The sequence below is a fragment of the Anoplophora glabripennis genome, unplaced genomic scaffold (assembly GCF_000390285.2).
Source record: "Anoplophora glabripennis isolate ALB-LARVAE unplaced genomic scaffold, Agla_2.0 scaffold77, whole genome shotgun sequence".
NCBI lineage: Eukaryota > Metazoa > Arthropoda > Insecta > Coleoptera > Cerambycidae > Anoplophora > Anoplophora glabripennis.
The window spans coordinates 160,054-187,095 of NW_019416717.1; the positions used below are offsets into that span (position 1 = coordinate 160,054).

The following is a 27,042-nucleotide window of genomic DNA, read 5'->3' on the forward strand; positions in this document are numbered from 1 at the left end:
CTGCCATCATAGCCTTCCAGTCTTCGGTTCCTTCGCCTCTGTGCCTCTTCCTTCTCTTTGCTGCCATACGCATCATCTCCAACTCCCATTCCTCAACTCCAGACTCCTTGGCCTCAAACAACTTAGCCACCGACATTGTATCTCTGCCATGGTGGTGAGTGTCCTCTATTTCTTTTCGGGTCCATCCTTCACCTCTATAAAAGGGCGCACTGCCGTCGTAAGTTACAAGAGGCAATGTAATTTTTGAGCCATCTTTTAGAATAATTACGATTTTCTCGGTTCGCTGAGCCATGATAACATCGATTATGTCTTTGTCTCTTATCGCTCTTTCCATTTGATGAGATAACACCAGGGTACACTTTTTATCAGAGACAGCATACGTGTAGCATTGACCTCTGCCTTTTGACTTGGTAGAAAGTATTGCTTTTAACCTTAAATGGCCTTCCATGTCATCATCGAAAAAGGGCATAACGTACTTTCTTCTAGGATTCTTTCTTTGACGTTTCTTTCCCACACCTCTCCGCCTATACTTTCGTCTAATTATTCTTGATTGATATTCCTCCAGGACAGGTATATAGTGCTCAATCCTATTAAGTACATTTTTTCCAGTAATGATATGCCTTCGAAGGGCGTCCTTTGGAGACAACGGTTTCAGTAAAGGGAGATAAAAGTTGCGTTGGAATAACTTGCTAGCTCTGGTGATTTTGCACAGCTGTATCATACAATTCAGAGGCATCTTGATGGATTTTTATTTTCCTCGAAAATAACCAAAAAATACACTGTTACATTAAACTGGGTGTCAGTAGCACAAAGGTTTTTAAAAATATATCGAAGGGTCAGGTGTATTGGGATTAGATCGCGGATCGAAAAACAACTGACCTAAAAAATTGCTTTTTGTTGTGGTGGGGAACGTCGTACTTGAATTATTTTTATACATTAGGCAATTGATTACACGGTGGCAATAACTGAAACAACAGTTTCAACTATTTCCTGTTAGTACAAGAAATGGAATCTTCATGTCACATGCGGTATGAATAATTGCAAAAACTTGAACAGTCACGATGGACTTATGCAATGTCATCAAGTCTATTTTAGAAAGTTACTATACCTTCGATTTGCAAAACAATAAGGTTGCAGTAGGTATTATTATTAAGTATCCAAATGTCTAGACCTTACACCTACATAAGGGTAGTATATTATTTATATTAGTTTAAAAAAAGTACCGTTACTATAAATGTACAATCTAGTAATCATCATATGATTGCCTCCTGGTATATGCCTATTTTTATTTTGGCTGACGAATTAATCGTTGGCCATGAGAAGAGCTTTGAATTGCTGTTGTCGAACTGATAAACAAATCGATTATTTAAAAGTCATGGGCGCAGTACATGACTGAAAAATAGATACACGAGTTGTTATCAAAGAAATGTCAATGAAAGTGAAGTATTAGTAGAGTTGATATAAGATTATATTGTGTTTTAGGTATCTTTTAATTCAATATTAAATTGTGGTGTAGCAAAGCAGAAACATTTTAATAATACAAAACTCCGATTTTTGTTTTAGTAAAAATAATAAAGAAAAAATAAATTAATACTGAAGTGAATAAAAAGTTTAAAATATTTCTCCCCTTTTGCATTAGGTTCGTTGTTACCATTAGATATACACAGCACCGAAGTTAAAACCAATGTTGTTACCCTCCGAAAGTGATAACGCACCTAAATGAGTAACTTTTAAAAAATGCTGCTTTCCCCGCAACTAAAATTGATTTGTTTTGCAAGTTGTGCGAATATAAGTGTAAACCTTTGCTTTAGACCACCCGGTATATGTCCATCTATTACTTTTATTACTTTCTTGATTTTACATACCTACAGGGTGTTAATTTTTTTGAAAAATTTAAATGTGACTGAGCAAGTTACCTCAATCTTTTGAAATATTGAAAACTTACTAAAATATATTAGTTTCACAAAAAAAAATTGCCTTATTTCTTATCACTAAGGTAGCTTAGATACATTGTGATGAAACAAAATCCATTGAAGTGTGATGAGGACTTCCAGGAGATCATATACAATTTTTCTGAATTTTTCTATTCCGTTTCTAAATTAAAGCGATATTTAAAGTTATCTCAAATTATAAAATCCTGTTTAGTACTACAACATTGGAAATTGTATAGTTTGCTTTGTATTTCTTACAGGGTGTTTGAATTTTGGGAAACATCCAGAATTTTAATCAAGCACATGTAACGAACCATGGTTCAGGTAAAAATAAGTTGATCCACCTTATGGCCTATCCAAATGATTTTGGGTAGATCGAAATATGGGGCATGGAGTTTTGTTTTCTTGGGAATCAGTTTTACCGAACGTGGTAAAAGAAGGAAACATTGAGGTCTGGAGCAGCTTTTTTTTTCTTGGAAGTCAGTTTTACGGAACGTGGTTAAATAAGAAGGTAGGTAATGGTAAAATGTGTTTTTTTAGTCAGTTTCACAGAAAAGCATAAACTGAGATAGTAACTTACCCTAGAAGTATTCTTGATTTTAGTATCCAGAATAACTCAACAATGCATTCGTAATTTAATAACTGAAAGAAAAATGCATTACAACTTTACAACCTCATAGACGTCCCGATCTGAATTCAATGGATTTTAATTATCAATTCTTAATCAGTTTCTGGTTTAATTATGGGAATCGAGTGTATCCAAGCCATATAACTTATATGAAATGAGGTAATTATCTTTATTTTGCAAAACAATCGAAATTTCACATTTATAAACCAGAGTCTGAAGGACAGCCAAATTTACTTTACTTCGAGCCTCCTCGAATACGTATTTCTTATGTGACGTAGACCAAAGAGAACTTTAATGGAATCTTTTTTATGATTTAGATCTTTTTTTCTGATCTAACCCAACTTTAGTTAGTGAATTCGGTTTAATTTTATTTATATTAGGACCTAATCGAGAAAAGCCATACTTATCTGGAACTTCGAAGTAAAGTGGATTGACTATTGACTGTCTCTAGACACTATATTTATTCCATACGTAGGTATTTAAACCATAGATTAAGTATTTAAACTGTTGGTACTTTGTAGTCACATTAAATTTTTTGAACAATGTACTTACACAACAATGTATTTATTTATAAAATGCTAATAGGTATAGAATCAAGAAATTAGTAACATTTTTGACGGGTTAGGTACAAACAGGAATTTTTATGAAGAATTACAAAGAAATTATTTTCTTATAAAACTATAGCAACAAAGTTGTTCCTCTTCACGACACAATCGTAGAACATACTGTAAATATTTTTATTTAATATAGGTAATTTAATTTTGTCTATTACTATTACTTATATAGGTGAGCGGTTCACCCTTAAAAAAAGGCATGAATCGACTAAATTTTTAAAACAAAAACCTACAGCATGAAACTTTTTTTATTTTATGGTGTATTTTTCTGATAATTTACATATATTTTTTATATTTTTCGACGTGGTCAGTCAATTGTAAAAAAGTTATAAAAAAAATTACTCGCCGAATGGCGTTGAAAACACTTATTTAAAAATTAAATAAAAAGGAAATTAATATACTTTTATTGCACTTAATATTTTTGTAAAATAAAAATAAAATAATTATCCTATACAATAAATTATCCAATAACTTTTTTATTTTTCGAGACAGCTAGGTCAATTATTATTATTAGGTTAATTTTACGATTAAATAAGCTTATTTAGTTTAGTTTTGGTATAACTTTCAAGTCAATTTTAGCCATTTATAAAATCAGAAATCGAATATTTAAATTTTACTAATTACTTGCAAAAACCTTACCCCGGCTACAAAACCAAACAAAATGATCTTTTGAACATTTGTACTGTTAACATATATTGATTAAAAAAAATCATAATGCTTATTGTGAATATAATAATCTAATCCAAGATATTGTAAAAAGAAAATTTTTTGAAGTGTTATCATAATTTTCTTTAAAATATGTTTTTCTACAAAACTGTTAAAGGTGGGCTTTGACACTAGTGTTAAAAGTAACTTACTTTTAACACGCGTGTCAAAAAATAACATTTTTAACATCAAAAATGACAATTAAAAAGCCCACTTTTAACAGTTTTGTAGAAAAAATAGTGTATGATATACGTGTTAAAAGTGATTTTATTTTGTTCGTGAAGTTAAAAAACTCGCTACGCTCGTTTTTTAATCATCTTCACTCACAAAATAAAATCTTACTTTTAACACGTATATCATAAATAGCTATTTTTACTCGCTTTAGACCTTCAATAAAATGATTGACCCATACCAAAAAAATATATCTTAAAGTAGAAAATCTGCCGATTATTATGCTTTTTTTAGAATTAAAATCCGTTCAGTAGTTTTTGAGAAAAAAAATCCGAAAATTTGTCGATTTCTTCACTTTTTTCACATTAAATGGCAAATATCTCGGAAACGAAGCATTTTTAGAATTTTAGTCAAAGAACAAATAGTGTTTATTTTGGTCCATTTTTTTTCAGCCATTTGGCGAATAATTTTTTTTTTACAACTTTTTTGTTTATAACAATTGACTGACCCGGCCGAAAAATATAAAAAAAATATGTAAATTATCAGGAAAATACACTATAAAATAAAAAGTTTCATGCTGTAGGTTTTTGTTTTATAAATTTTGTCGGTTACCTTTATTTAGAAGCATCTTTTTTGGGGTGAACCGCTCGCCTAATAAATCAGAAGTTATAGCTTAAAACAGTTTTTACAAATTAGTTGCCCCAAATTAACTATGTGTTATGAATAAATCAACCTTCTTCGAATATTAATGTTAATTAATCACAAATTATTTGTTATTAAAAGTGTACGCAAATGAAAAGATAATCGTAATAATTATTTTCAAGAGAAGATTTGTTGAATATGTTAGTCAAAATTCCCGCTAGCTAGTGGGAACTTTTCAAAGTTTAGGCATTGGCAGGCTTGATAGTATATACCACAATTACCACCATGGAGACTATACAAGGAGCCCGAACTCCATGTAAACAAAAATCTTACAAAAATAAGAGGGCGCTAGTGTTCCATATGTCCCATTTGTAGAGAGGGGAGATAAAAAGCGGCAGTTTGAATTATAAATCAATCGTCATTTTTGTAATCTGTTAAAAATTTTAAAATAAATAATGTAAGCTACTTTGAATTATATAAATCATGAAAATATGTCATTCCGGACTGTAATTAAACTAAATAGATAATAAAAAATATTAGCTTTATGAGAAGAATTTGGTGTTCGTAGAAAGAAACTAGTTTTCAAGGAATTTATGACGTGATCTTGTTAATATTAACCTATAAGTAAGGTTTATGTTTTTGATAATTACTTTGTTAAAGATTTTAGTTTAATGTTAGTAAAAAATAGTCACATTTTATACAGGAAGTTGCCTTTAAAAAAATAGTAATTCTTGTATTAATAATATGGAATTTTTACTTGTGGTAATAAAAAATAGAATATAAAAAAACTCGGTGTTTTAAATAAACTTTTTAAAATATTACAGATGTCCGATTTTGAGTCCAGTGATTCAGATGACTTATTAGACGCATTGTCCAGCTTGAGTGATGATGAAATAGATTTACTCTAAGAAACAGAAAGAGTAAAAAATAAGAACTACTTTGAAATTACTGTACCTGAATATAGTGGCCAAGTTTTTTTAACATTTCCGTGTTAGCATATGGGAAGTAGCTAACAGAATTGAAGAAAAATTTGCCATTTCTAATTATTTCACCCATGATTCTGGTAAATTTTGCATTGCCTTAAGCTCTACAACAACCAGAAAAGTTACATACTTGCTAAGTAACTTGTCTCCACAAATTATAGAATGGCCGAGATAATGAGGCAGTTGTAATCGAACAATATTTTGCCCAATATGAATTTCCAGAGCAGGTTATAGGAATAATTGATGGGAAAGGAATTCATATAAGATAGAGTATATCACAATCCATATTTTTTTTAATAACCAATAATATACTATATTATAGTGTAACTGAAAACTGACTATGGAAAGTCGATAAATTATGGTTGGACAATTTCTAAGCTGATTGCCATGTTGTCGGTTTAGACTTCTCAATGCTTCGAGAGTCATATCGCTCTCTTCTCAAAATGTCAAGAAGCTTAAAACAACATGACAACCAATTGATACCAAAATTTTAACAAAATATAGGTACTCCATTATAAAGGTCACAAAAAATAGGTAATCTAAATATTTTATAACTGTTTAAAATCGATTAGTTTTCTGGGTATATATTTTAAAATTGCTGTAAAATTTAATTCTACTTTCGTAAAATTGTTGATTTAATTCGAACGTAACATGGTTCCATGACTTATTCCAAGGTAGAGTATAGACCAAAATTAATAAGGTATTATAAAGAAATATTTTAGCAATGTTCTATATTTTTGTTATATATTTTGTAAAAATAAAATGTTTATCTACCAAAGATTTCAATGTTTTATTAATTGAATCAAAAAAACGAAATTATTTGTGCCTAATTAAAATAAAATAAATATTTATTCATAACAAACAAGTAACAAAGTAAATATATATTACAAATAAAACAACTTAAAAATAAGTAATACGTGTCAGTCTATCTTCTTAAAATTTCATTTTGTTCATGAAGCAATTGATTTCCATGTTTAAATATTTAGTAAAAGTAGTCAATTACCAATACAGATCGATCAGCATCAATTACTACACGTATCCTCTCTTTAAATTTTATATGATATCTGAATTTCAATCAGTTTTTTACTAACAGGAAAGAAACAGCAACTAATTGGAAATGATTTATTCAATTCAGTAATGATAATAGCGATGTCACCAGCAAGAATTATATGAAAGATACGAATTTAATTATTTATGCACGTAATATAAATTACAAGAATATGTAGAAATAAATAAAGTATACTTTGTTGCTATTGTCAATATTATGTGAACATATTCATAGTTGCTTTGTCGAGACCTCATCACACGTCAACAGAACTTTTCTTTTATTAGATTATACAGGACAGGATGCTCACTTTCTAGTATAATCTCATCGTAACTTAATTGCTCTTGATTTACTTGCTGTTCTTGTTGTTGTTGTTGTTGTTGTTGTTGTTGTTGTTGTTGTTGTTGTAACTGTTGCTCTTGTTGTAGCTGCTGCACCTGTTGTTGCTGGTGTAGCGGATGCTCTTGCTGTTGATGCTGCTGCAAAATATATAAAGAAACAATGCATCATTCAATTATACAATATTTTCACTTATGAAATCTTTCTATTTAAAAATTTCTCTACCGTATTAAGAATCAAAGAAGCTGCTTCCAACTTCCGAATTATTCGACCTTTTGCCATAATATTAACCCACTATTCGGTCAAGTTGTAATATAGAACTGCTGGACATCATTAGATTGAAAATGCAGATCACAAACGTACTGTTTTATTTTAAATCTGTTGACAGTCATTCACTTCACATACTATTACCATATTTAAATTATTTTCGAAACTTTTTATTTACCATTTATAAAAACAAATTGTAATAATTATTGACTTGACTTCTAGTTTTTAGGTTAGTATACCTCCCCGCTCCCCAATATATCTATTAAACTCAATATAAATAAATTAAAATTGGTTATTTGCTTATTTCACTCGTATTTATGAAGCTACATTCATTTGGGTCATATGGAACACTAGCGCCACCCCAACTTCTGCCATTTCTTGGACAAATTTTGTCAATTTTCCCGTATGAGTTCGTGCTCCTTATCTAGTCTCCATGATTACCACCATTAGCTATGCTTACCATCATACTGTATTTTGCTTTTGAGTTTTGGGGTTTTTGATTGTGTTTGGCCTGATTGAATGGATTGGATACTTATTAAATTCCATTTTATTGCCAACGTTTGTGTTTTTTTAATTTAATTGGTGGTTATAATTTTCAACTATTTTATTGTAAAATCGATATGTACAGAACAGAAATGGGTGACAATCCTAATAGGTAAGATAAATAACTAAATGCAGTAATAAATCTTAGCTTTAACTATGGTAACGGGTTCGTAACATAGTAATTCAGGTGGTTATAACAAAATTACTTTATGGTAAGCTTCACCAGCTTTTCCAAAAAAAGGAAACGTAAAATAAAATAAAAAATATCGAAAATTGTAGTTGGATGAAATACCTGTGATAAGTAAGATACTCATTATTTGGTCGGGCATGTCTGCAACACAGATGAATCTTTTTTTTAAATACATAGCTGCGCCAAAAATGATATAAATTTAGTTTTGCCTAACCAGAGGTATCTCACATTGAGAAAGAGGGTAATAATTCTTAATGACTTCACATAATCATTGAAACACATTATACAGTTAACATTCTGAAAAATTTTCTGTTTTTGTTAGCAAAAATTTAGTTATAAACAGTTATAATTATGTACTTTAGTGTGTTTCAATGATTATTGTGTAATCGTGTAGAATTATTATTTACTTTCTTAGTAGTTTTTCTGGATAGGTGAAACTAATTTAATAAAATCTCCCTTATTGTCCCTATTTCCGGAAATACCCAATCCGAAAAAAGAGTAACTGAAAATTACACACATAAATAATTACAGACAAAAAATAATTATAAGACATATATGAATATTTATAAAGAGGAGATAAGATAAAGACAAGTAATGGATACATATAGTCAATGGATAAATTGAATTTTCTCTTTGATTCAAAAAAAAGTTTGAAAATTTAAAATACCTAGGAGAAAAGCTATTCCTTCAGAATTTATTGAAATTGTGAATTTAGTGATTATCAATGATTAGGATTTGGTTTAGGTTTACAATTCACAGGTAATGGGTATTCAAAATATTGCACGTAAGAACCTTAACTGAACCTTCTGGTTCAGATAAACTGAATTATAAGTTTTTAAATTCATTTAGCATGACACGATTTTGCTATCCTCGAAGATGTTATAATAACCAAAAATCCACTGCATGTGATATGAATTATTAGAATTTTTGTCTAAAAGGTAGGCATACACGAGTCGACTTGCCAAACCGCCAACTTTCCGAACGCAAAGCCGGAAGGCTAACCTGTACCCTCGGCTACCACATACACATTACTTTTTAATGCTGGATTTTGTTGAATTTTACAGTAAGTTTAGCGAAAAGGTGTAGACATGATCTCAGAATATGATCTTACCTTCATTGGCAATTGCTTTGTTGCGTGTAGGCAGTGAATTTCAAAAATTTGTTTAAATATTGCTTGCTTTTTGAATCGTACAAGCTAGGCAGAATCTACATAACTCAATAAATTCTGTTAAGAGTTTGTGAGACCATGTTCGCATATCTGCCATTTTTTCACAAAAATATGTATGCGATAACACGAAATGTCACACTGCTTTCTTTCTATTCAGAAACTCTAGGCCTGTACTCACTCCTCAGGCATACACGCTCCTCTCCGATTTGAACTCGAAAAGCATAGCCAGAAGGCAAAATTTCAAGCGCTGGATATTTTTCGGGAGGCCGAGAGTTCAGGGCAGGCCTTCTGATCAATATACCCACTAACGTTACAGTTTACCTTCCGGTTTAGAAATCGAAAGGCCTGCCTTCGGGTAAACTGCATTGTGTATGCCGACCTAAAGAAGTATTTTAGTATCATAAAGAATTTTTTTCAGGAATTGTCTTTATGTAACCAATTTCGGAGGAGATGTTGACAGAGTAAGCTAATTTTGTGCATACTTTCTCACCTTATGTAGTATTTGAATTAGTTTTTGCAATTAATTCAACATAGAAACATTTTTCATTAGATTCTGCTTTTCATTTTTATCCATTTGCTGTAGTATAGTTTATCAAATTTAAATAGTCGACTTCAAATGTCTTTTCATCCTAAGGATTTTTTCGTTGGCTTTCTAAACTCGAGATGCATTAGAATTGACAGCCGGAGGGCAGACAGAGGAGAAGTGGCACAGATTCGAGTTGTAAATGAGGACATCTATTCAACGATCGTACCTTTTACATTAGGCAGATATCATCACATGCCTTACATTAGTGCCATATCCCCTTTGTCTGTGCCCCTGTGACTAACATATTTTATTAATCATTATGATCTGATTTTTGATGAATATTTTTAATGTTTTAACATTTCATTGCTGTTTTGTTTGAAATTCAATGTCTTAAGGTTTGCTTTGTGTAGTATTAACCCTATAGTGTTTAGTAAGTAGAGAAAACCTAATTGTAATTATTTGTATGTAATTTGTAATGTAATAGAGGTTTAGGAAAATTAGCTCCTAGTAACCTAGACAGATCTCTCCAACTTTTTTAAAACCATAAGAATAACGAGGATCTTATCATCTGGAGTGAATTTTCTCTTACCTCTTTTTTTCTTTTTAGAGGAAACTTCTGACTGAATTTAGAAAATTTGGAGACGTTAGAAAACTTTATCTTGACCCATTGGGAGAATTCGCTAAAGTATTTTTTATAGACAGACAGTAAGTCTTTTAAAATACATTTAGCTCTGTCTATTTTATATAACAATTTTTAGATCTGCTGAAGCGGCGGTTAGCGCGCTACAGAATTCAGTTTTAAACTGGCAGGTTACTTTTGATACTTGGCAGAATAAGTATGTTAACCAGGTATTATGTTTTATACAAGTGTATCATGTCATAGTATTTTAGCAGCAAAACAAACAATATGGCACATTACGGGGATGACTACGAGGATGATGACTTTTCTGAGAACTTTGATTACTGCAACGTCCATGGACAGCCTTTGGTGGTATTACAAGCAGATTCAGGAGATCTTTATGTTAATTTGAAAGACATCAGAAAAACTGGATTTACTCTCTTTAGGAGGGACACCTTTGATTCTGTTCTCGTAGATAATAGGTTTGTCATTAAAAAAGTGCAGAAATAAATGAAATGATGTATCCTGGCTGAATTTAATGTTTGTTTTTGTCTGTTTAAAGGGACAGTAAAGTCACATCCCTTATCTATTTAATTGTGTAATAACAGTAAATGTTTTTAGGCAAATAGGAAAAGAATTTGAATTACATCTGCTATCTGAAGCTAAAAACTATATTTTGAAAAATCGAGTAGCCTCTATAGATGAAGATCAAATTTTAAAAACCATAGAAAGGTAATTACTATTAATTTACATAACGTTATAGGCATGTGTTTTTAATTTCCTGTAACTTTCTTCTATATTTTTGTAGATGTAAGAACAAACTTCTAGGTGGCACCGCTGGCAACAATTTTGGTATAGGACGATCTGTTTCACAGTCCTCGAATACTATAACGGTAATCTCGAATGTTCATCAGAGTGAGGCTAGTGCGCCTCTGTTGTCGGAGAGTGTCCCTCAGAGGCCTCCTAGGACCTTGCCTAATAATTTCATGCCGACCCAGGTTCACAGAGGCGATAAACAAAAGGGACCTAATACCCAAAATCAGCAGCAGAGTAATAGAGGCAAGTACTGGTAATAAAAGAAAATCGAAAGCTGAAGAAATTTTTTTAGGTAGAAGAGACAATTCGAGGTATAACGGCTTTAAAGGGTCAAATTCTAGCCCAAAAACCGAAGAAAGTTTTAATTCCGGCAGTTCTTCCGACACAAAAGACAACGTTAGGAAGTCTGGAGGATTTGAGTCGGGAAATAAACAGAGAAGTCCCAAGGAGAGAAAAGAAGAACTGACTAGAGTTACGCTTGAATTGAAAACTGCATATGACGTGAGTATTTTTCCATGGAGAGTCTTTTTTTTTAATTATAGAAATTCTAGGTTACGGTTTCGTACAAAGAAGAAAAAGAAAATATCTGCTGGGTCCAAGACAAGAGATATGCAAAAGAACTTGAGGAGGTTATTATAAAAGTAAACGAGGTGGCAGATGCCTTGGAGCCTATAAATCCTGTACTGGGTCGACTGGTTATTGCTGAATATGATGGGGCGTGGTAAGTTTCTGATGATAAATATTCCTGCTATTGTGTAACTTTCGACGTTTTTTCTCCAACCGTCACAAAACTATGACAGTCAGAAGTCTCTAAGGTTGACATTTTCCTTACTGAGAAAAAAAATTGTATCTTAGCAACAAAAGTATTCACTTTTAATCCTAGGAGCTAAAGTTGACACTTTTAATCCTTAGAATAAAAGTGTTAATCAAGTTTTAATTTATAAAAGTTTGTTCGACAATATTTACAATAATTTTTGTTTATCCACATCAATATTAAATACACAGTTTCAACAAGTATTAAAATAAAATAAACTGAAACTGCCACTACCCTAATTATTGGAGTAATTCTCAAAGCACGTATTCATTAATAGTTATATTATTTTCAGATGTTGTGAAATCAGAAATGACAAAGGTGCTTGGTTTCTCATTACCACTATCAACTCTGAGTATTCTTTTCACAATATTATCCTTGTTCAAAAGTGAGTTTTCAATGTAGCCTTCCTCCACAGTGCTCGATCTCCATCCTCCATGTCTTTTAAGACAAGTGAGGTCACCACCACTGTCAACTAAAAGGATAGCAGATGTTCGTCATAATGTGTGTCCACTGTACTCTTTCCAGTTGTCCAGCTTCAAAAAATTTGCCACTTTTGCAAAACGGCACAAATGTTATGAATACCAATTTCCACTAACATATCTGAGAAATAATTGACATTCTATAAATCCCGATGGACATAAAGCAACATATTTTCGATAAAAACTTAAAAATTGTCTCACAGCACAGTAAAAGAACGTGCTCTCCTGGTTTTGGTATTGGGAATTTTTATAATTAAGGCGGATTTCGCATCTTCAACATTATCGATTATTGTTAAATTGACCAATTCATCAGAACGACATGCGCCTGCAACCCCCAATATTAGGATGACCTATAAAGAAATTTTAAAAATGTTCTTTTATTTTTAAAGCGCTTACCAATATAAATTATCAGGTGCACTATTCAACAGCAATCAGTCCCCTTCTTTATATCCAACCTTGAAGGCAACATTGAAAATTGTGACCAAAACGTTGACGGCTTCATTTTATTTGCTAAGTTTGAGAAATACACCATCAATACATCTTCTGAATACAACTTAATATTTTTTTCTTTGTACCAATCCATAAAAGTTTGGTAGACACATTCATAAATTTTTAGAGATTTTTTTGGAAAATAATCAAAGAAACCCCTTCCGCACACTCCAGTATCTCTTCAGGTACACCTAAATCTTCATTAGATTCCATTTTTACAGAGTTTTCAGCAAATTGAACCACATACAGTCGCAAATGAACTCAATTAGCAATATGGCGACTAATGTTTGACAAAGTATATATCGGTATATTCTACTTACTTACTTTGCTTTATTATCCAAATTTGGTGTAAAGAATTTCAAAGTACAGAAAAAAATATCATGTTTTATTCGGATTAAAAGTGTCTTTTTTGTCTCGCAATTTTGCATCCACTCAGCTACGCTACGCTTCGCCTTGCAAATACAAAACAATATACTATTCAAATTTTTTTTTCAGTTAAACAATTTTTTACTCATTTTGTACACTTGGAGAACAAAGAGTGACCGCAGAAATCGCCCGTTTTTTCACAATTTGCAGAGAACTAAAGAAAATAGATAAAAATATGTTTTTGGTCTCAAATTACTCGTCGTAAAAAATTAAGATGAACATAGCTTTTAGTTTTTTGAAAATTTTCAAAAACCACCCCTATTTAGGGGTTGAAAAGACGCCCAAAATGAAGAATTGAATATTACCAGTAAATATAAAAACTATTATTAGGCGATTTCTCTATCGAATGATTCTTGATACAAAGAAAGATTTATTCTGACTGAAATAATCATGTTGAATTAGAAAATCCATCCTTAACCCTTTCACTACTCCAGACGTATATATTCGCTAAAAATTTATAGGACTCAAACTGCTCCAGAAGGATTAATTCGCATGAATAGTTAAATTGGATCAGGCTGTTCACACCGTGTATATTCGCAACCATGCGCATTAGTGACCCGGTTATTGCAATTGGTAAGGCGAATTTTTGCGGGCGAGCTTATACTGATTGTGACAAATATTATTATGGAAAGAGGTACTGGTAATAATACCAAGATTGTTCATGTTTATTTCAGTTTCTATTTAGTACATATACTGTATTTTATTCAAAATAAAATCGTAAAATTTATCGTAAATCGTAATTTAACACAATATAATGTAAAACTATAAGTGGTTTAACTGCTCCAGACATATATATTCGCACGCGATAAACTTACGCGCACGGCGCGGTAGCTACGTTCAGACGTATTGCGCAGCGAAAGGGTTAAGCGCGCTCAGAGGGTGGAATCATCCCCAAAAATAGAGAATATCAAAAATAATTGTATAAATTCCAAAAAATATATATATATTAAGATAATTCTTCATTTTTGGCATTTTTTCAACCCCTGTGATTTTTAAAATTTTGAAAATACTAAAAGCTGTGATCATTTCTGACACTTCGCCCTATTTGTTGACACTATGTATCAAAATTTCTTGTTTGGAAACAAAGACAATTTATTATTATTATTGTTATTATTATTTCAGTTTTTTACGACGAGTAATTTGCGACCAAAAACATATTTTTATGTAGTTTTTTAAATTCTCTGTAAATTGTGAAAAAACAGGCGAAAATCACAGGATTTTGCGGTCACTCTTTGTACCTAGAAGAACAAATTAAAATTCTGAGGCTCTAAAGGTCTTAAATCACCCTTATTAGTGATAATAATATCTTAATTTATATGATCATTGGGTATAAGACTTTCCGTTGGGAAATCTGATAAACAGTGGTGTTCTTCCAAGTCTATAACATTAACCATTTCTGAGAAAAAACAGAACTATTAACATTTTACAATATTTTGTGAATTATTTATTATTTAAAATTAAATTATTATTTTTAGTGTTTTTTCTCAGAAACGGTTAATGTTATTGACTTAAAATAATAACCTCTTTTACATTTTCATAATGGTTGTTAATATTACGCTATTTAATTTTTTAAAAAACGACAAATAAAGTTAGAGCAATTTTCTTCTCAGTAACGGCGATTGAAAATTTTTAGAGTTCTAGAATGTTGATGTTTTCTTTTTATAGGTGCTGTTTCTTACCAATAATAAGTAAACGACCTTTGAAAAAAATTACTTTGATATGTAACCTCCTTAATATTAAATAATTTCAGATAAGATTGCCAATATAATATTAGAAATGTTGCGATATACTTACTCAAACTTTTGGTAAACCATCGGTTCGTGAGCACATTCGAAAATAAACATTGAGTTTTTGAAAAAGTATCGTGGGAATTTGTGGAAATTTTTTGTTTGTAGCCTTTGGACAGGGCACATATCAGTTATTTTTTATTAAATGTTCTATTTCGGTTTCTTTTAGGAATCGTGGTCGGGTTTCTAGTGTCGATCCACTAATTGTCACGTTCATAGATTATGGAAATAAAAACCCCGTGGATTTAGTGAAAGCCTTGCCAGATTCCCTGAAAACTATTCCAATGTTGGCAAATAGAATTGCTATTGATAGTAATGATAAGCACCTAGTAGTGAAAGAATTTACGGACTTGAAGATCTTTGTAAAGCAAAAGGTATTGTTTTTTCATTCCATATGACTTGTAAAATTCCTTAATTTTCTATATCTATAGTATGACAAGGGCACATACGTGGTAAGCCTCTTGATTAATAATGGTCAAAAAGTAAACGAAGATCCTTCATCTTCAAAACCGAGCGAAAGGAGTTCGAGCGTGTCTAAAAATATTCCGGATGTACTCTGTGAAAAACCGTCGCCTTCCGAAGAACCTCCAGAGACACCCAAACAGAAAACTTACTGCGTTATTCCCAAGCCTTCGACTGATCTTCACAATGGGGATATGGTAATGCTGGTCGATGTCGACACTAACAAGTTCCTCGTGAGAACTAAAGAGTGTGCCGTAAAGAGTAAAACTATCACTGACTACATAAAGAACTTGGATAAGATGCGTAAGTATTTATTCATTTTCTGTCTCATTTTTCGGGTAGATTATGGAAAAATATATTGGTAGTTTGTTGTACACAGGGTGTTCAAGATATACTCCGCCAAACTTTAATGGTGTATTCTATGTTACAAATCAATACAAAAAATTCCAATAAATCGCTTCATTTTTGAAATATCGAGTGTTGTAAAAAAATATATCTCATATGATGCTTGGTGTAGATTGACGAAACTTGGGTTTGTGATTTAACTAAATATGGTAAAAAATTTGCTGAGTTCGATACATATCTGTCAATTGATGAAGGGAAACACCGTCATTAATAGGGCTGTCAGAACTGAGCCGCGGGACATAAACGTACGCGTCATGTCGCAACGTTTTAGTTTTATTTGAATAATTTATTAAATATATTTATTAACCACAAAATGTTTAAAAAAAAAATCCAAAAAAATCTGTTTAACCGTTTTATTCAGAAGAAGTCAGATTTAATGGAAAACTTAAAAAAAGTGTTCTTAAATTTTGTTGGTACATAGTTTATTATTATTTTTTTAATAAATGCTTCTAATACTCTCATTTTCTATGACACATAAAACAAAAAGTTTAAAGATGGAACATTGTATGTTTTTTTTTTAATAATTTTGTGTTAACTTAAAAAGTAGTAATAGTTTGTTTAGAAGAAATGTCAGCGAACTTACTACATATCGCTTTAGTATGAAAACATGCTATCTCAGATTTCCGTTGAAAAACATGCTAACTCAGATCTTTAAGTAAAAACATGCTATCTCAGTGTGACTAGAAAGAGTGACCGCAAAATCCGCCCGTTTTTGCGTAGTGTGTAGCAGGAACGGGGAAGGTTGTACAGAGGTCTTCGTGGGCTTAAATTGATCATCATGAAAAATCTAGGTGAGCATAATTCGATTTTTCCAATATTTGCCCGACTTACCCCTACTTAAGGGGTGGATGCCACCCCTAAAACAAGAAAAATGAAAAAATAGTCGATAAATTCTTGGTAAAATTGGGGGAATTTCACATGGCAAGGGTAAAATCAGGAATGTCCTAAAAATGCTCATGATAAACCCACCCCCCGCGTGAGGGTAAAACAAAAGATCAAATTATGGGGCCCGTCTTTCGTATCATTTGTCGGGTAGTGGGGGAAACAAAGTACTTCATGAAGTGGATATCATTCCCCGTCTGCTCTCGGCAATAGGGGGTGTTTTTCACCTGAGCACTTTTAGGAGGCCATTCTTGATGTTACCCTTGCCATGTGGAATTCCGCCAATTTTTACCCAGGTTTTGGTGACCATTTTTTTCTGTTTTCTTGTTTTAGGGGTGGTTTCCACCCCTTCAGTAGGGGTAACTGATCAGAATCCGACAGAAGAACGAATTATGGGGGCATGTATTTCATATCATTTGGATTTATAAGGAAGAGTGGCACAAAAAAGGCAATTCATGAAGGGAACATCATTTGCCGCCGGTTTTCGGCAATAGGGGTGGTTTTACCCCCATGCGGGGGATGTTTTTCACCTTGAGCATATTTGGAAGGACATCCCTGATCTCTTCCTTGCCATTCAAATTCCCGCCAATTTTTACCAAGGATTGATCGACCATTTTCTCACGTTTCTTGTTTTAGGGGTGGTTTCCACCTCTTAAGTAGGGGTAAGTTGGACAAATATTGGAAAAATCGAATTATGCTCACCTAGATTTTTCATGACGATCAATTTAAGCCCACGGAGACCTCTGGACGACCTTCCCCGTTCTTGCTACACACTACGCAAAAACGGGCGAAAACATGGATTTTTTTGCGGTTACTCTTTAAGTTGGCACATTGAATGATTGACACCGTGCATTTATAATAAACTTATATAAAATATATTTAAAAAAGTAAGGAATGTTTATGTTCAGGTACACTGTTTATTTTATTTTTTTATTCAACATTTTTCATTTAATTTTGTTAAGTTACTGTTATAATCGACAAAATTGTTAATTAAAAAAATAGAATAATATGCAGTATGCTGCAACACGTACATTACTCGACGTTTTTTGAAATAACAAATTATAAAAAAAAATAGTGTATACCTTAATGTATAAAAATGTTTGTTATTACTAAAAATTAATTGCGCACTCTTATCTAATTTATAGTCACTACTCTTACTTTTGTTAATAGAGTTAACATAATAACCAGAATATTAATGTATAAATCTGAATGATATGTATACATATATCGATGCGACGGACGCATATTATTTGCAGGTGCACATTTCCGCGGTTCCCCATGCACTCATGTTTATCATTTTCCAACTGAAGTTTGAGATAGCATGTTTTCCAACCGAAATCTGAGATAGCATGTTTTCGTACTAAAGCGTTGATATATATGTCAAATTTAAATTTTGTAGCTTTGACCAATGTGAAAGTGGGCCAGCTTGTACTCTCCAGCAAAGATGGTTTTGCTGGTTTATTCAGAGCTGTAGTAGTCAAACTTGACAACGACCTGATAGTGACTGTGAAATACATCGATTTTCCCGGCGAAGCTGATCTATCGGTTAAGTCCCTCAGGAACATCGATGACTTTTTAGCCGCCGAACCTGCCACTATATTAGTTACAAAAGAATTCAAAGGTCTTGAGGATATGAACGAGGAAGCCGCCGAGTATGTCTCAACGATCTGCCAAAATAGAGGAAAATTCAAAGTAGTATGTGTATTTCGTTTAATTTGAAAAGTATTTGCATTTACGTTTGAAACTGTAATATATCTTTTCGTGTTTTATTATGATATTGTGAAAAACAACTACTTTGTGGACTACGTGCCTCTTCCGGCGTTATATAGTAAGCGGTTAGTCATTTGTCAGCAGAATCACCAGACATAGACCAGTTTCGAACGTACTAGTTTATCAGTATGCCATAAGTGAAGTTGATTTGGATCTCTATCTACCGACATCTTTTGATTGTGGGTGAGATATAACCTGCAAAGTATGTGTCATACCTAGATGTCACTGTTACTCATTGCCTACTAGCACAAAGCATTGCTCTGTACCTACTGGCAGAGAGCGACCTACTAACCAATAATTACTCTGAAAGGATGAGTAGTGTTACATTAGATGGTTTGTTTCGTCTAGTGCGACATTAGTTAAACTTTCGTAGTACTTACAGATTAGTAGGTTGTGATGTGTCAGTAGGAACAAAGTAATGCTTTGCGATACTACCTTCTAAGTTTTATCTCACACTTATTTTTTCATGGTCATTAACCTTCTGTTTCTCTTTTAGATCTTATCCGGGGATAATTTTGATCTGCAAGCAACCAATGGAAGTTTACTCTCGCAAACATTGCAGGATTTCAAAACTCCAAAGCCAGTTTTAGTAGAAGAGCCAGCAGTCGTACCAGAAGCTTCTAAGAAACCAATTGAAACCGAAGAAATTAAACCTCCAGCTGGTGAGTACACCTGGGACTTTGGTGGTTTTAAGGCTTTCATGACCCGTGCCGTTATTTGAAGTATTATGATTTTGGGGCTGGTATACCGGGGACTAGGTACTTGTTCGCTGCCAGATACAGATCTACAAGGTGCTTTCTTAACCTTAGTTATGAATCTTTGACCTGCCTTTGTTGTTCTCGAGCTAGGCTCTGTGGGGGCAGACCCCTGTATCGGAACCCTAGGCCCGCCTTGATACTTGAGAACCGACAAGAACACCATTTTATTGACAGTATAATATCTTTTGACAGAGTTGCGTATTATTTTCAGCAAACGACGAGAAAGTCCTTTATGACGAAATGGATTGGATTAAAATCGAACCGGGCACCTATTCGCTCATGTGTTACTGTGTTCAGGATATAGACGACATAACTTTTCTATCTTCCACTGACGAGGTTATAGGGTATTTGGAGACGATTACCAGCGTTATGCCTACCGATGAGGTGCCCTACAAGCCCAAAGCTTCCGAAATGTGTCTCGTGTCATACAAGGGGCCTGAAGATGATGAAGGTAATGTTTTTCAGTTCAGTAGTGTTAATTGGTTTGAGTTTTTTTTTTACAATGATAGGAGATGCACGATTTTAACAGCAAATACAATTTTTTTATTAACAAATGAATACTTAACATTTTCAGAATTTTCACGAGAAAGTTTGAACTTTTCAACTATGTATAAATATTTCGCATTTCTTTATTTTTATAACGATTACATAATGAAGAACATAAAACTCAATTTATTCTAATAAATGGAATATTTCCACAAACTAAGTAATTTGAAATGAGATATTTTGAACTTTTTTTGTACAAATCCATGAAAAATCAAAAAGTGATTAATGAAATATGTTTTAAATATTTTATGCAAATGTTTTGAGGAAAGAAACTATAAAAAATTGAAAATGTCTATTGTTTGTATCAAATATTAATTAATTTACTTTTGTAGCTACGTGGTACAGAGCCGTGGTACTCTCCGAAGAAGAAGATAAATATACCATAAGTTTTGTAGATTTCGGTAACATAGAATGTACAAAAAGTGAGAATATAAGGAGGTTTCCTGCTAATTTGAAGGACATACCTATTTTGGGAATAGGCTGTTCATGTACTGGTAAGTTCGTATTTTTATATTTTTAACTATTTCTGTGACGTTTACACAAATTCATTAAACCAAAAATGTTTTGTTTATATTTGTTATTAAATTTACAATAGGGGTCAATAAAAATTAACTATTCTTTTATATGAATATAATTTTTTGCTCAGTTTTCCTTTTTGTATTTTTTTTTATCGATTTCTAAAAATAATTGCAATTGATCGAGTTATTTATTAAGTAAACCTATTTTCATTCATTTAACCGAGTTGGGAAGTTCCAGTGGTCACATAGGCAAGAATTTAAGTGTAATTTAAAAAACGAATTATAGCTGAACTATTTATTTAATCTAAAAAAAAATAATCTCAGATTAGTATCCTGAGGAACATGTACCCCTAAGAAAACTGACCCTCACTTAAAATTACACCCTATGTATAAGAGGTGCCACAGAGGTATATGAGTATGGACGTACTGGACACATTTTCATTGAGCACAATGTAATTTTTTTTTAGAAAAAGTAGTCTTAGTACTTTCGTTAAGGGATAATACCTAGCGCTGGCAAAAACCGGAGAAAAGTCAAATCGACTAACCGGGTTCCATAAAAACCAATTTCAGTTAAAACCGTTTAGCCGAATAGTTGTTAAAACCGGTTATTTGAATAACCGGTTACGGGAATAATGGCCAAAACCGGTGAAAATCGGTGTTTTGAAAAACTGACGGGATGTACAATGTTATTCACATATTCATCTATTTTAAAGTTAAATCTAATGTTAAAAGTTAAAATGTTAAAACAGTTCCACTTAATAAACTGTGGTTCTTCAATTTATTATTTATGTAAATGGGTTTGGTCGTACCGATGTAATACACCCTGTGTACGTACGGGATGTCGCCCAGCAGAAAACCGCAGCACAACCTTGCTACAGCCTCCTAAAGGACGTACCTGCCGAGACGACTTTATACAGTTAACTGGTAGTTACACCGCTGCCACCAGGTCAGGTAATTTTTGGTAAAATTCTCTTTTTCCGCCTGACCTCGGAAACAAGAGAGAAGGCACGTGGACTTGGCTGCGGCTTAAATTAGAAGGTTGAAACCTTCAATGCGTGGGCTTTATGTGTAAAGGGAATAATTGTTACAGTTACAAAAAAATAATAAAAAAAATGAATATCAGCAAAACGAGTATATTAAAAAAAAATAAAATGCGCAACAAAACAAAAAACTCAAAAAAAATAATTATGACATGTATATGGAACAGAATTCGAATAGGCAGCCAAGTGCCGGTTGAAAGCACGGTGTCACAGCACCAGCGAGCAACACACGATGGCCACAAAACATCAAAAAAGTAAAATCTAAAGGTGAGGTCTACCTCACGGCAAAGTGAGCCACACTGTATTGCACACACTCGCGTCTAACTCGCTAGGCGCGAGGAATCAGCGTTTGACGCTATCACTATTAAATAAGAACTACTTCTTGCCTGATGGCCTAACGTTATCAAAAAAAAAACCCAAATAAATTAGATGTGAATCTAAATTTAACAATAAACTAACAAAAATAATCCCTCTATATACTAAAACGTTCGAAACTCACCAAACTTGCCTTGGCTGCTAATCCAATATGCAAATCGCCAAACACCAACGAATATTACCTCGGCTTCCACGCCGATCGACACAGATTCCTATAACAATGGACTCTAGAAATTACCCAAGACAACGCCTAATGCCCTGCACTAAAAAAAAATCCTCCAAACCCAGGAGCCCCGCAACGACTTTATTCCCGGAGCCCTGCAACGACTGACTCTAAAATTTTCTTCTCGAGCCGTCTCGAGTTCAATTTTAATTTTCACAAACTTTACAAAATGTTTATTCCCGAAGTTGCCACCAAGTGATCTACCAGCGCCACCTCTCGGGTTCACTTTTAGTACCCGGTTCCTATTCGAATGATTAAATTTTGCACCGCGATGGACATTTAGCCCACGACGCTCGCTACCCACGAGAATTTCGTCGCTGTCATGCACTTTCCGAGAAGCCATTCTTATCGTCCGATAATTTCCAGGCTAAACTTCCTCTCACCGGACCTCACAGTTATACAGGATGGCAGGTTTACCTATTCTATATACCTATTCTTAATACATAAAATCCTATTTACTACACCGATTATTCTGATGTTTGAATGAACAGATTATCGAATAATCTGTTTTTTGAATAATCGAATATTTGAGAAATTGAATAACCATTTTTGGGTTTCTTATAAATCCGAATTATCCGAAACCGGTTAACCGACTATCCAAAAAACCGATTTCAGTTGCCAGCAGTTGTAACACCACTGTAAAATGTTAAAACAAAGTGTCTTCTTGCATTTCTTTTTAATAGAAGGAAAAGTAAGAGCATTCTAGGATTAACCATGTCTTTAAGTCTCTGGAGCCATTCTCGTGAGGCATATTGAATTCGAGGTGCTCTCCTTTTAATCTACATTAGTATGGTTAGAGAAATACATAGGGGATTTTGAAACCATTAATTTTTGTGTGATTGGTGGGAATTTGAAGTAAAAAGTTCAATTTTTTACAAAAAAAACGGCCAATCATTGGTCAGTAAATATTGTTAACATCAACTTATCGAAAATCCTGTATGTACTTCTCTTCGGAGTGTTGTTTTAAAGTTATGAATAAAATTTGGAGTGAATAGAATGAAAATAGTTCGGATCAGTCCGACGCGCTTGGAAAAGAGCTCGGAATTTCAAAGAAAAAAATTTGTATAGGCATAAAACTTTTCCCCCTTATTCTGAAGGTTCAAAACATCTTTTCAATCAATCAAAAAAGATTTTCTGAACTTATAAAATTATGATTTTCATTCTCACTTTTTTTTGTAGGGCTTCCCAAGAAGCAGCAGATCGTAGACCGTTTAAAACAATTGATTTCAGAAGGCACCCAGGTAGACGTGGTCGTCAAAGGACTTGACGGTTTGAAATATCAAATCGAGATGCCAGAAATTTATAAACAGCTAAAAGCGGAGAACCTTTTTTAATTTTTAGGGTAGAATACAAAGAGACACTTTTATAAATTGTTTCTTCCCTTTATCAAAACGTGACATATGTTTGAACAAGACTTAAAAGATGTTGATTTTTTTAATATTAGGAATATTTTTGTGACAACCAACGCATGTAAAGGAAATATGTATGTTGAATTGGCATAATGAAAAGTTATATGACATACAAATTCATTTTTCAACCTTTTTTATTTTTCATAAAGCAAACAACTATTAAGGTGTGTAAAATTGTCATTTGTTGCGACCCATGCATTCTCACTATTAAATTAAGTACTTAAAATAATGGAAAATGTGAACGCAACGTCTTATTATTTTTTATTCAAATTAAAGGTAGTTTGACTTTAAAATTTTGTAAAAGCTTGTTCATTTTTATATTTTCCCTTCAACTTATGCCAATGTCAACATTTTTTGAGGAATAAAAAAATACGGCGATTGGTTAAATGTGTTTATACAGGGTGTTCACTTATTAATTAGGCAAATGTCGACAGTTGATTGATGAAAATTAAGAGGGGTAGTTTAAATAAAATTTAACTAAAGAATATTTAATTTCCGAGATACCAGGGTGTTGATGTTGAAAAAAATTAAAATTACTTATTTTCAAGCGCAGCCCGGAAAGTCTTCCAACGATTTTATGTAAAAAAAAAACGTGGCGCTTAAACTGGGGTTCCTATTATAAAAAATAAATATTGTATGACTCCTTGAAGCAGAAACAATATTTACAATTTAAAATAATCATTGATTGATGAAGTATAAAAATAAACTTCAATTTTCTATGCCGAGTCGACGTCTGAATATTTTAATGCCTTCTAACTTTATTAGACAACACTTTTTTTCTAAACTTGGAGCCCCTTCGAAAATCGGCACCTACCGAGTTGTAGACGGGTCTACAAGTGTTATGGTACAAATCTTTCAACGAGTATATTGGTCTAAAACGAAAAATATTTAATAACGCTGTGGATTTAGCCGAACAATGATTTTTAAATAGACTAGAATGCATCAGCTGTTTAAGACGGCTCCATAGCAAATAGGCAACCAGCAATACATTTTTATATATTTTATTACACTGTCTAAATATGAATTACTGCACAAATAACAGACCCCCATTTTAACACAAATTTTCTATAAAATGGACGATTTGAAACTCAAATTCCTTTTTGGTGTAAAGAAATTTGTAATTTACCACGTTTGAACAAGCGGCACCATAAATTACAAATTTCTTTACACCAAATAGTAATTTGAGTTTCAAACTAATTCCATTTTATAGAAAATCTGCCTTAGAATGAAGGAAAATGTTATTTTGTCATTAATTCATAATTAGACAAACTGTAATAAATTCTATAAAAATGTATTGCTGGTTGCCTATTTGTTGTAGCGCCCTCTTAAAAATCATAGAAAATTTTCAATATATTGTTTTTGTTTTACACAGTGTTGTAACGTTTATTTTTTATGAAAATTCCTCAATAATCGGATTTGCCTGTCACTGTTTTTTGTATTTACAAAAAATATTGTATTTGCAAATAATTTGTTTTCCAATATGACACCTTAGAAACGAATAATTTTTCTACAAAATATCATTCATATTTACCCCTATTAATTTTTAGCAAAATTTGTGATATTTGGCCAGTTACTAAACACTCTGCAATAATGTTAAGTTTTTTAGTCCTTTTCTACATTGCTTTTTATTTTTCAATTTTTAAGAGTCTAAGCATCATTTCAATAAAAGTATATTTTATAATAATTTGTTTTATTTACCTTCCTCCCTTTTTTTTCCTTTATTTTTAGCAAAAACATGGTTTACAATCTGTAAACTTAGTAAGTGAGAATTAAATGAAATTCAAATATTTTTTTGTTAAATATAATTGAAAAATATGCGTATTTTGAAACTACAACTTCAGAAAAATTAAATTTCCATACCAATTTTTGAATATATAACATTTTTTCAATTTTTGCAATTTTTTTCCAATTAAAGATTAATTGTGCAACAAAGAACTATTTTTTTATGAAAACACAAAATTGCCATTGTTTCAAAATTAATTCACAAAAAAATAATAGAATTGTCCCATCCTCCAGCAAATATCCCACTATCCTGGGTTGAATGGAACGAGGAGTGAATATGTTACGAAAATTATTAATATATTCCGAGTTGTGCAGAATTTTAAACAAAAGATTTATTAATGAAATTTTAAAAAAATTAGGTCAAGAAAACTATCAGGCAGGTCCTTGTGGTCTATTTATAAAAACATATTTGACCCATTTGCTTTTAGTTAATAACCTGCATACCTATAAATAATATCGCCCTGAATGTAACATTTTAAAGTAAAATGTCTGTTTTACTGCAAAATAGAGACATAAAATTCTTTTTTAGAGGTTTCGATATATTTCGGTTATTTTAACTCTACAGTTAGAAACTCCAAAATGAAATTTTTCACACTAAGTTGTTATGCTGTGTTTTGTAAAAAGATTCATTTAATAAAATAATTACAATACGCCTTGAAAATATTTGCAATTATTTTAAATAGTCGCTAAATATTTTTTGAAAATTGTTACCCCCCTTAATACTATTTAAATAGTGGCGGGAACTGAAGATAAAACCGTCAGCTGTTTTAAAAGGTGGAAAACCGGTTTAATTCGAGCGCTACAGATGTCTCCACCGTCGATCAGAGAAGCTGTGCAGTGACAAAATGGCAATGGAATGTTGGTGTAAGAGCTCGACTTTGTGATGTGTTTTCGCTACATTTTTTGACAAAATTCGCGTGTTTTTTCACTAAATGTGCGGTGTTTATAACATTTAACGCAAAGTGAGTTGTACGGTTAAATGTGTGAGTGAATTTTATGACAGATTCTGGTGTTTCTTTTCCAATTATGTACCATATACTTTTAACAATAGGTAAGCCATGTCTTATCAATCACCTTTGTATATTTTTTATGAATTATAATTTGATTTATTGATCAAATGTTGTTAAAATAATTAAAAGTGCTAGCTTGTTGTTCTGTTAGAAAAATGGTATATTGTACGGTATCGGTTTTATTTAATATTTATAAGATTTTATTTACAAAAGGTACTCGGTATCCTTCACAAAATGTTAATATCGGTGCAATCACTTGCAGTGAACTATAGGAATATTGTGGAAATATAGTTTTATTTGTTATGTTTTTCCACATGCCGGTGAGGAAAAATCAATTTTCATTAATGTTTGTTCATTATAATTGAAATTTTATCAGTTTACGTTTCATTAACCCTCTTATTCTCTGCCCACCTATAAAACTATTGTGTTTTTGAATTGAAAATGCTTTTTATAATCAATTTGAGCATTATAATAGAATCGGCTTAAAAAATATTTGCCGAATGGAAACAAAAGACTTCGTTACAAAAAGAAATACTAAAATATTTTATCCGAAATCGCTTTGTAACCGGTTATTATATATTGAAGTGTGAGTTTATATGGTGTTAAGGCGAAGGTAATATTTTAATGAACAATATAATCCTCGAAGCTACATGCCTGGCAAAAATTTTCAGATGCAGTTT

General features: G+C 32.3%; 2 protein-coding genes across 3 annotated transcripts in view; both read left to right on the forward strand.

Moving 5' to 3' along the window:
• Nucleotides 1-7,776: 7,776 nt before the first annotated feature.
• Nucleotides 7,777-23,733, forward strand: LOC108911516. Of its 2 annotated transcripts, none has more exons than XM_018716479.1 (16): nt 7,777-7,980; nt 9,645-9,687; nt 10,360-10,457; nt 10,511-10,588; nt 10,644-10,853; nt 10,993-11,103; nt 11,180-11,430; nt 11,480-11,688; nt 11,739-11,908; nt 15,352-15,556; nt 15,614-15,947; nt 18,331-18,626; nt 19,198-19,363; nt 19,671-19,910; nt 20,338-20,499; nt 23,341-23,733. In XM_018716479.1, the coding sequence occupies exons 1-16, from the start codon at nt 7,946-7,948 to the stop codon at nt 23,493-23,495; spliced, it is 2,763 nt and encodes a 920-aa protein (XP_018571995.1). In that variant the 5' UTR covers nt 7,777-7,945; the 3' UTR covers nt 23,496-23,733. The 2 variants fall into 2 exon arrangements, with proteins under 2 accessions (XP_018571995.1, XP_018571996.1); XM_018716480.1 differs by having other exon boundaries at nt 10,647-10,853.
• A 2,468-nt stretch (nt 23,734-26,201) lies between these two features.
• Nucleotides 26,202-27,042, forward strand: part of LOC108911518 (ephrin-B2) — a 382,567-nt gene continuing 381,726 nt past the window's right edge. Inside the window, exon 1 of the mRNA XM_018716482.1 lies at nt 26,202-26,403. The gene's annotated coding sequence lies outside the window, so the exon portion shown is untranslated. The remainder of the gene's footprint in view (nt 26,404-27,042) is intronic.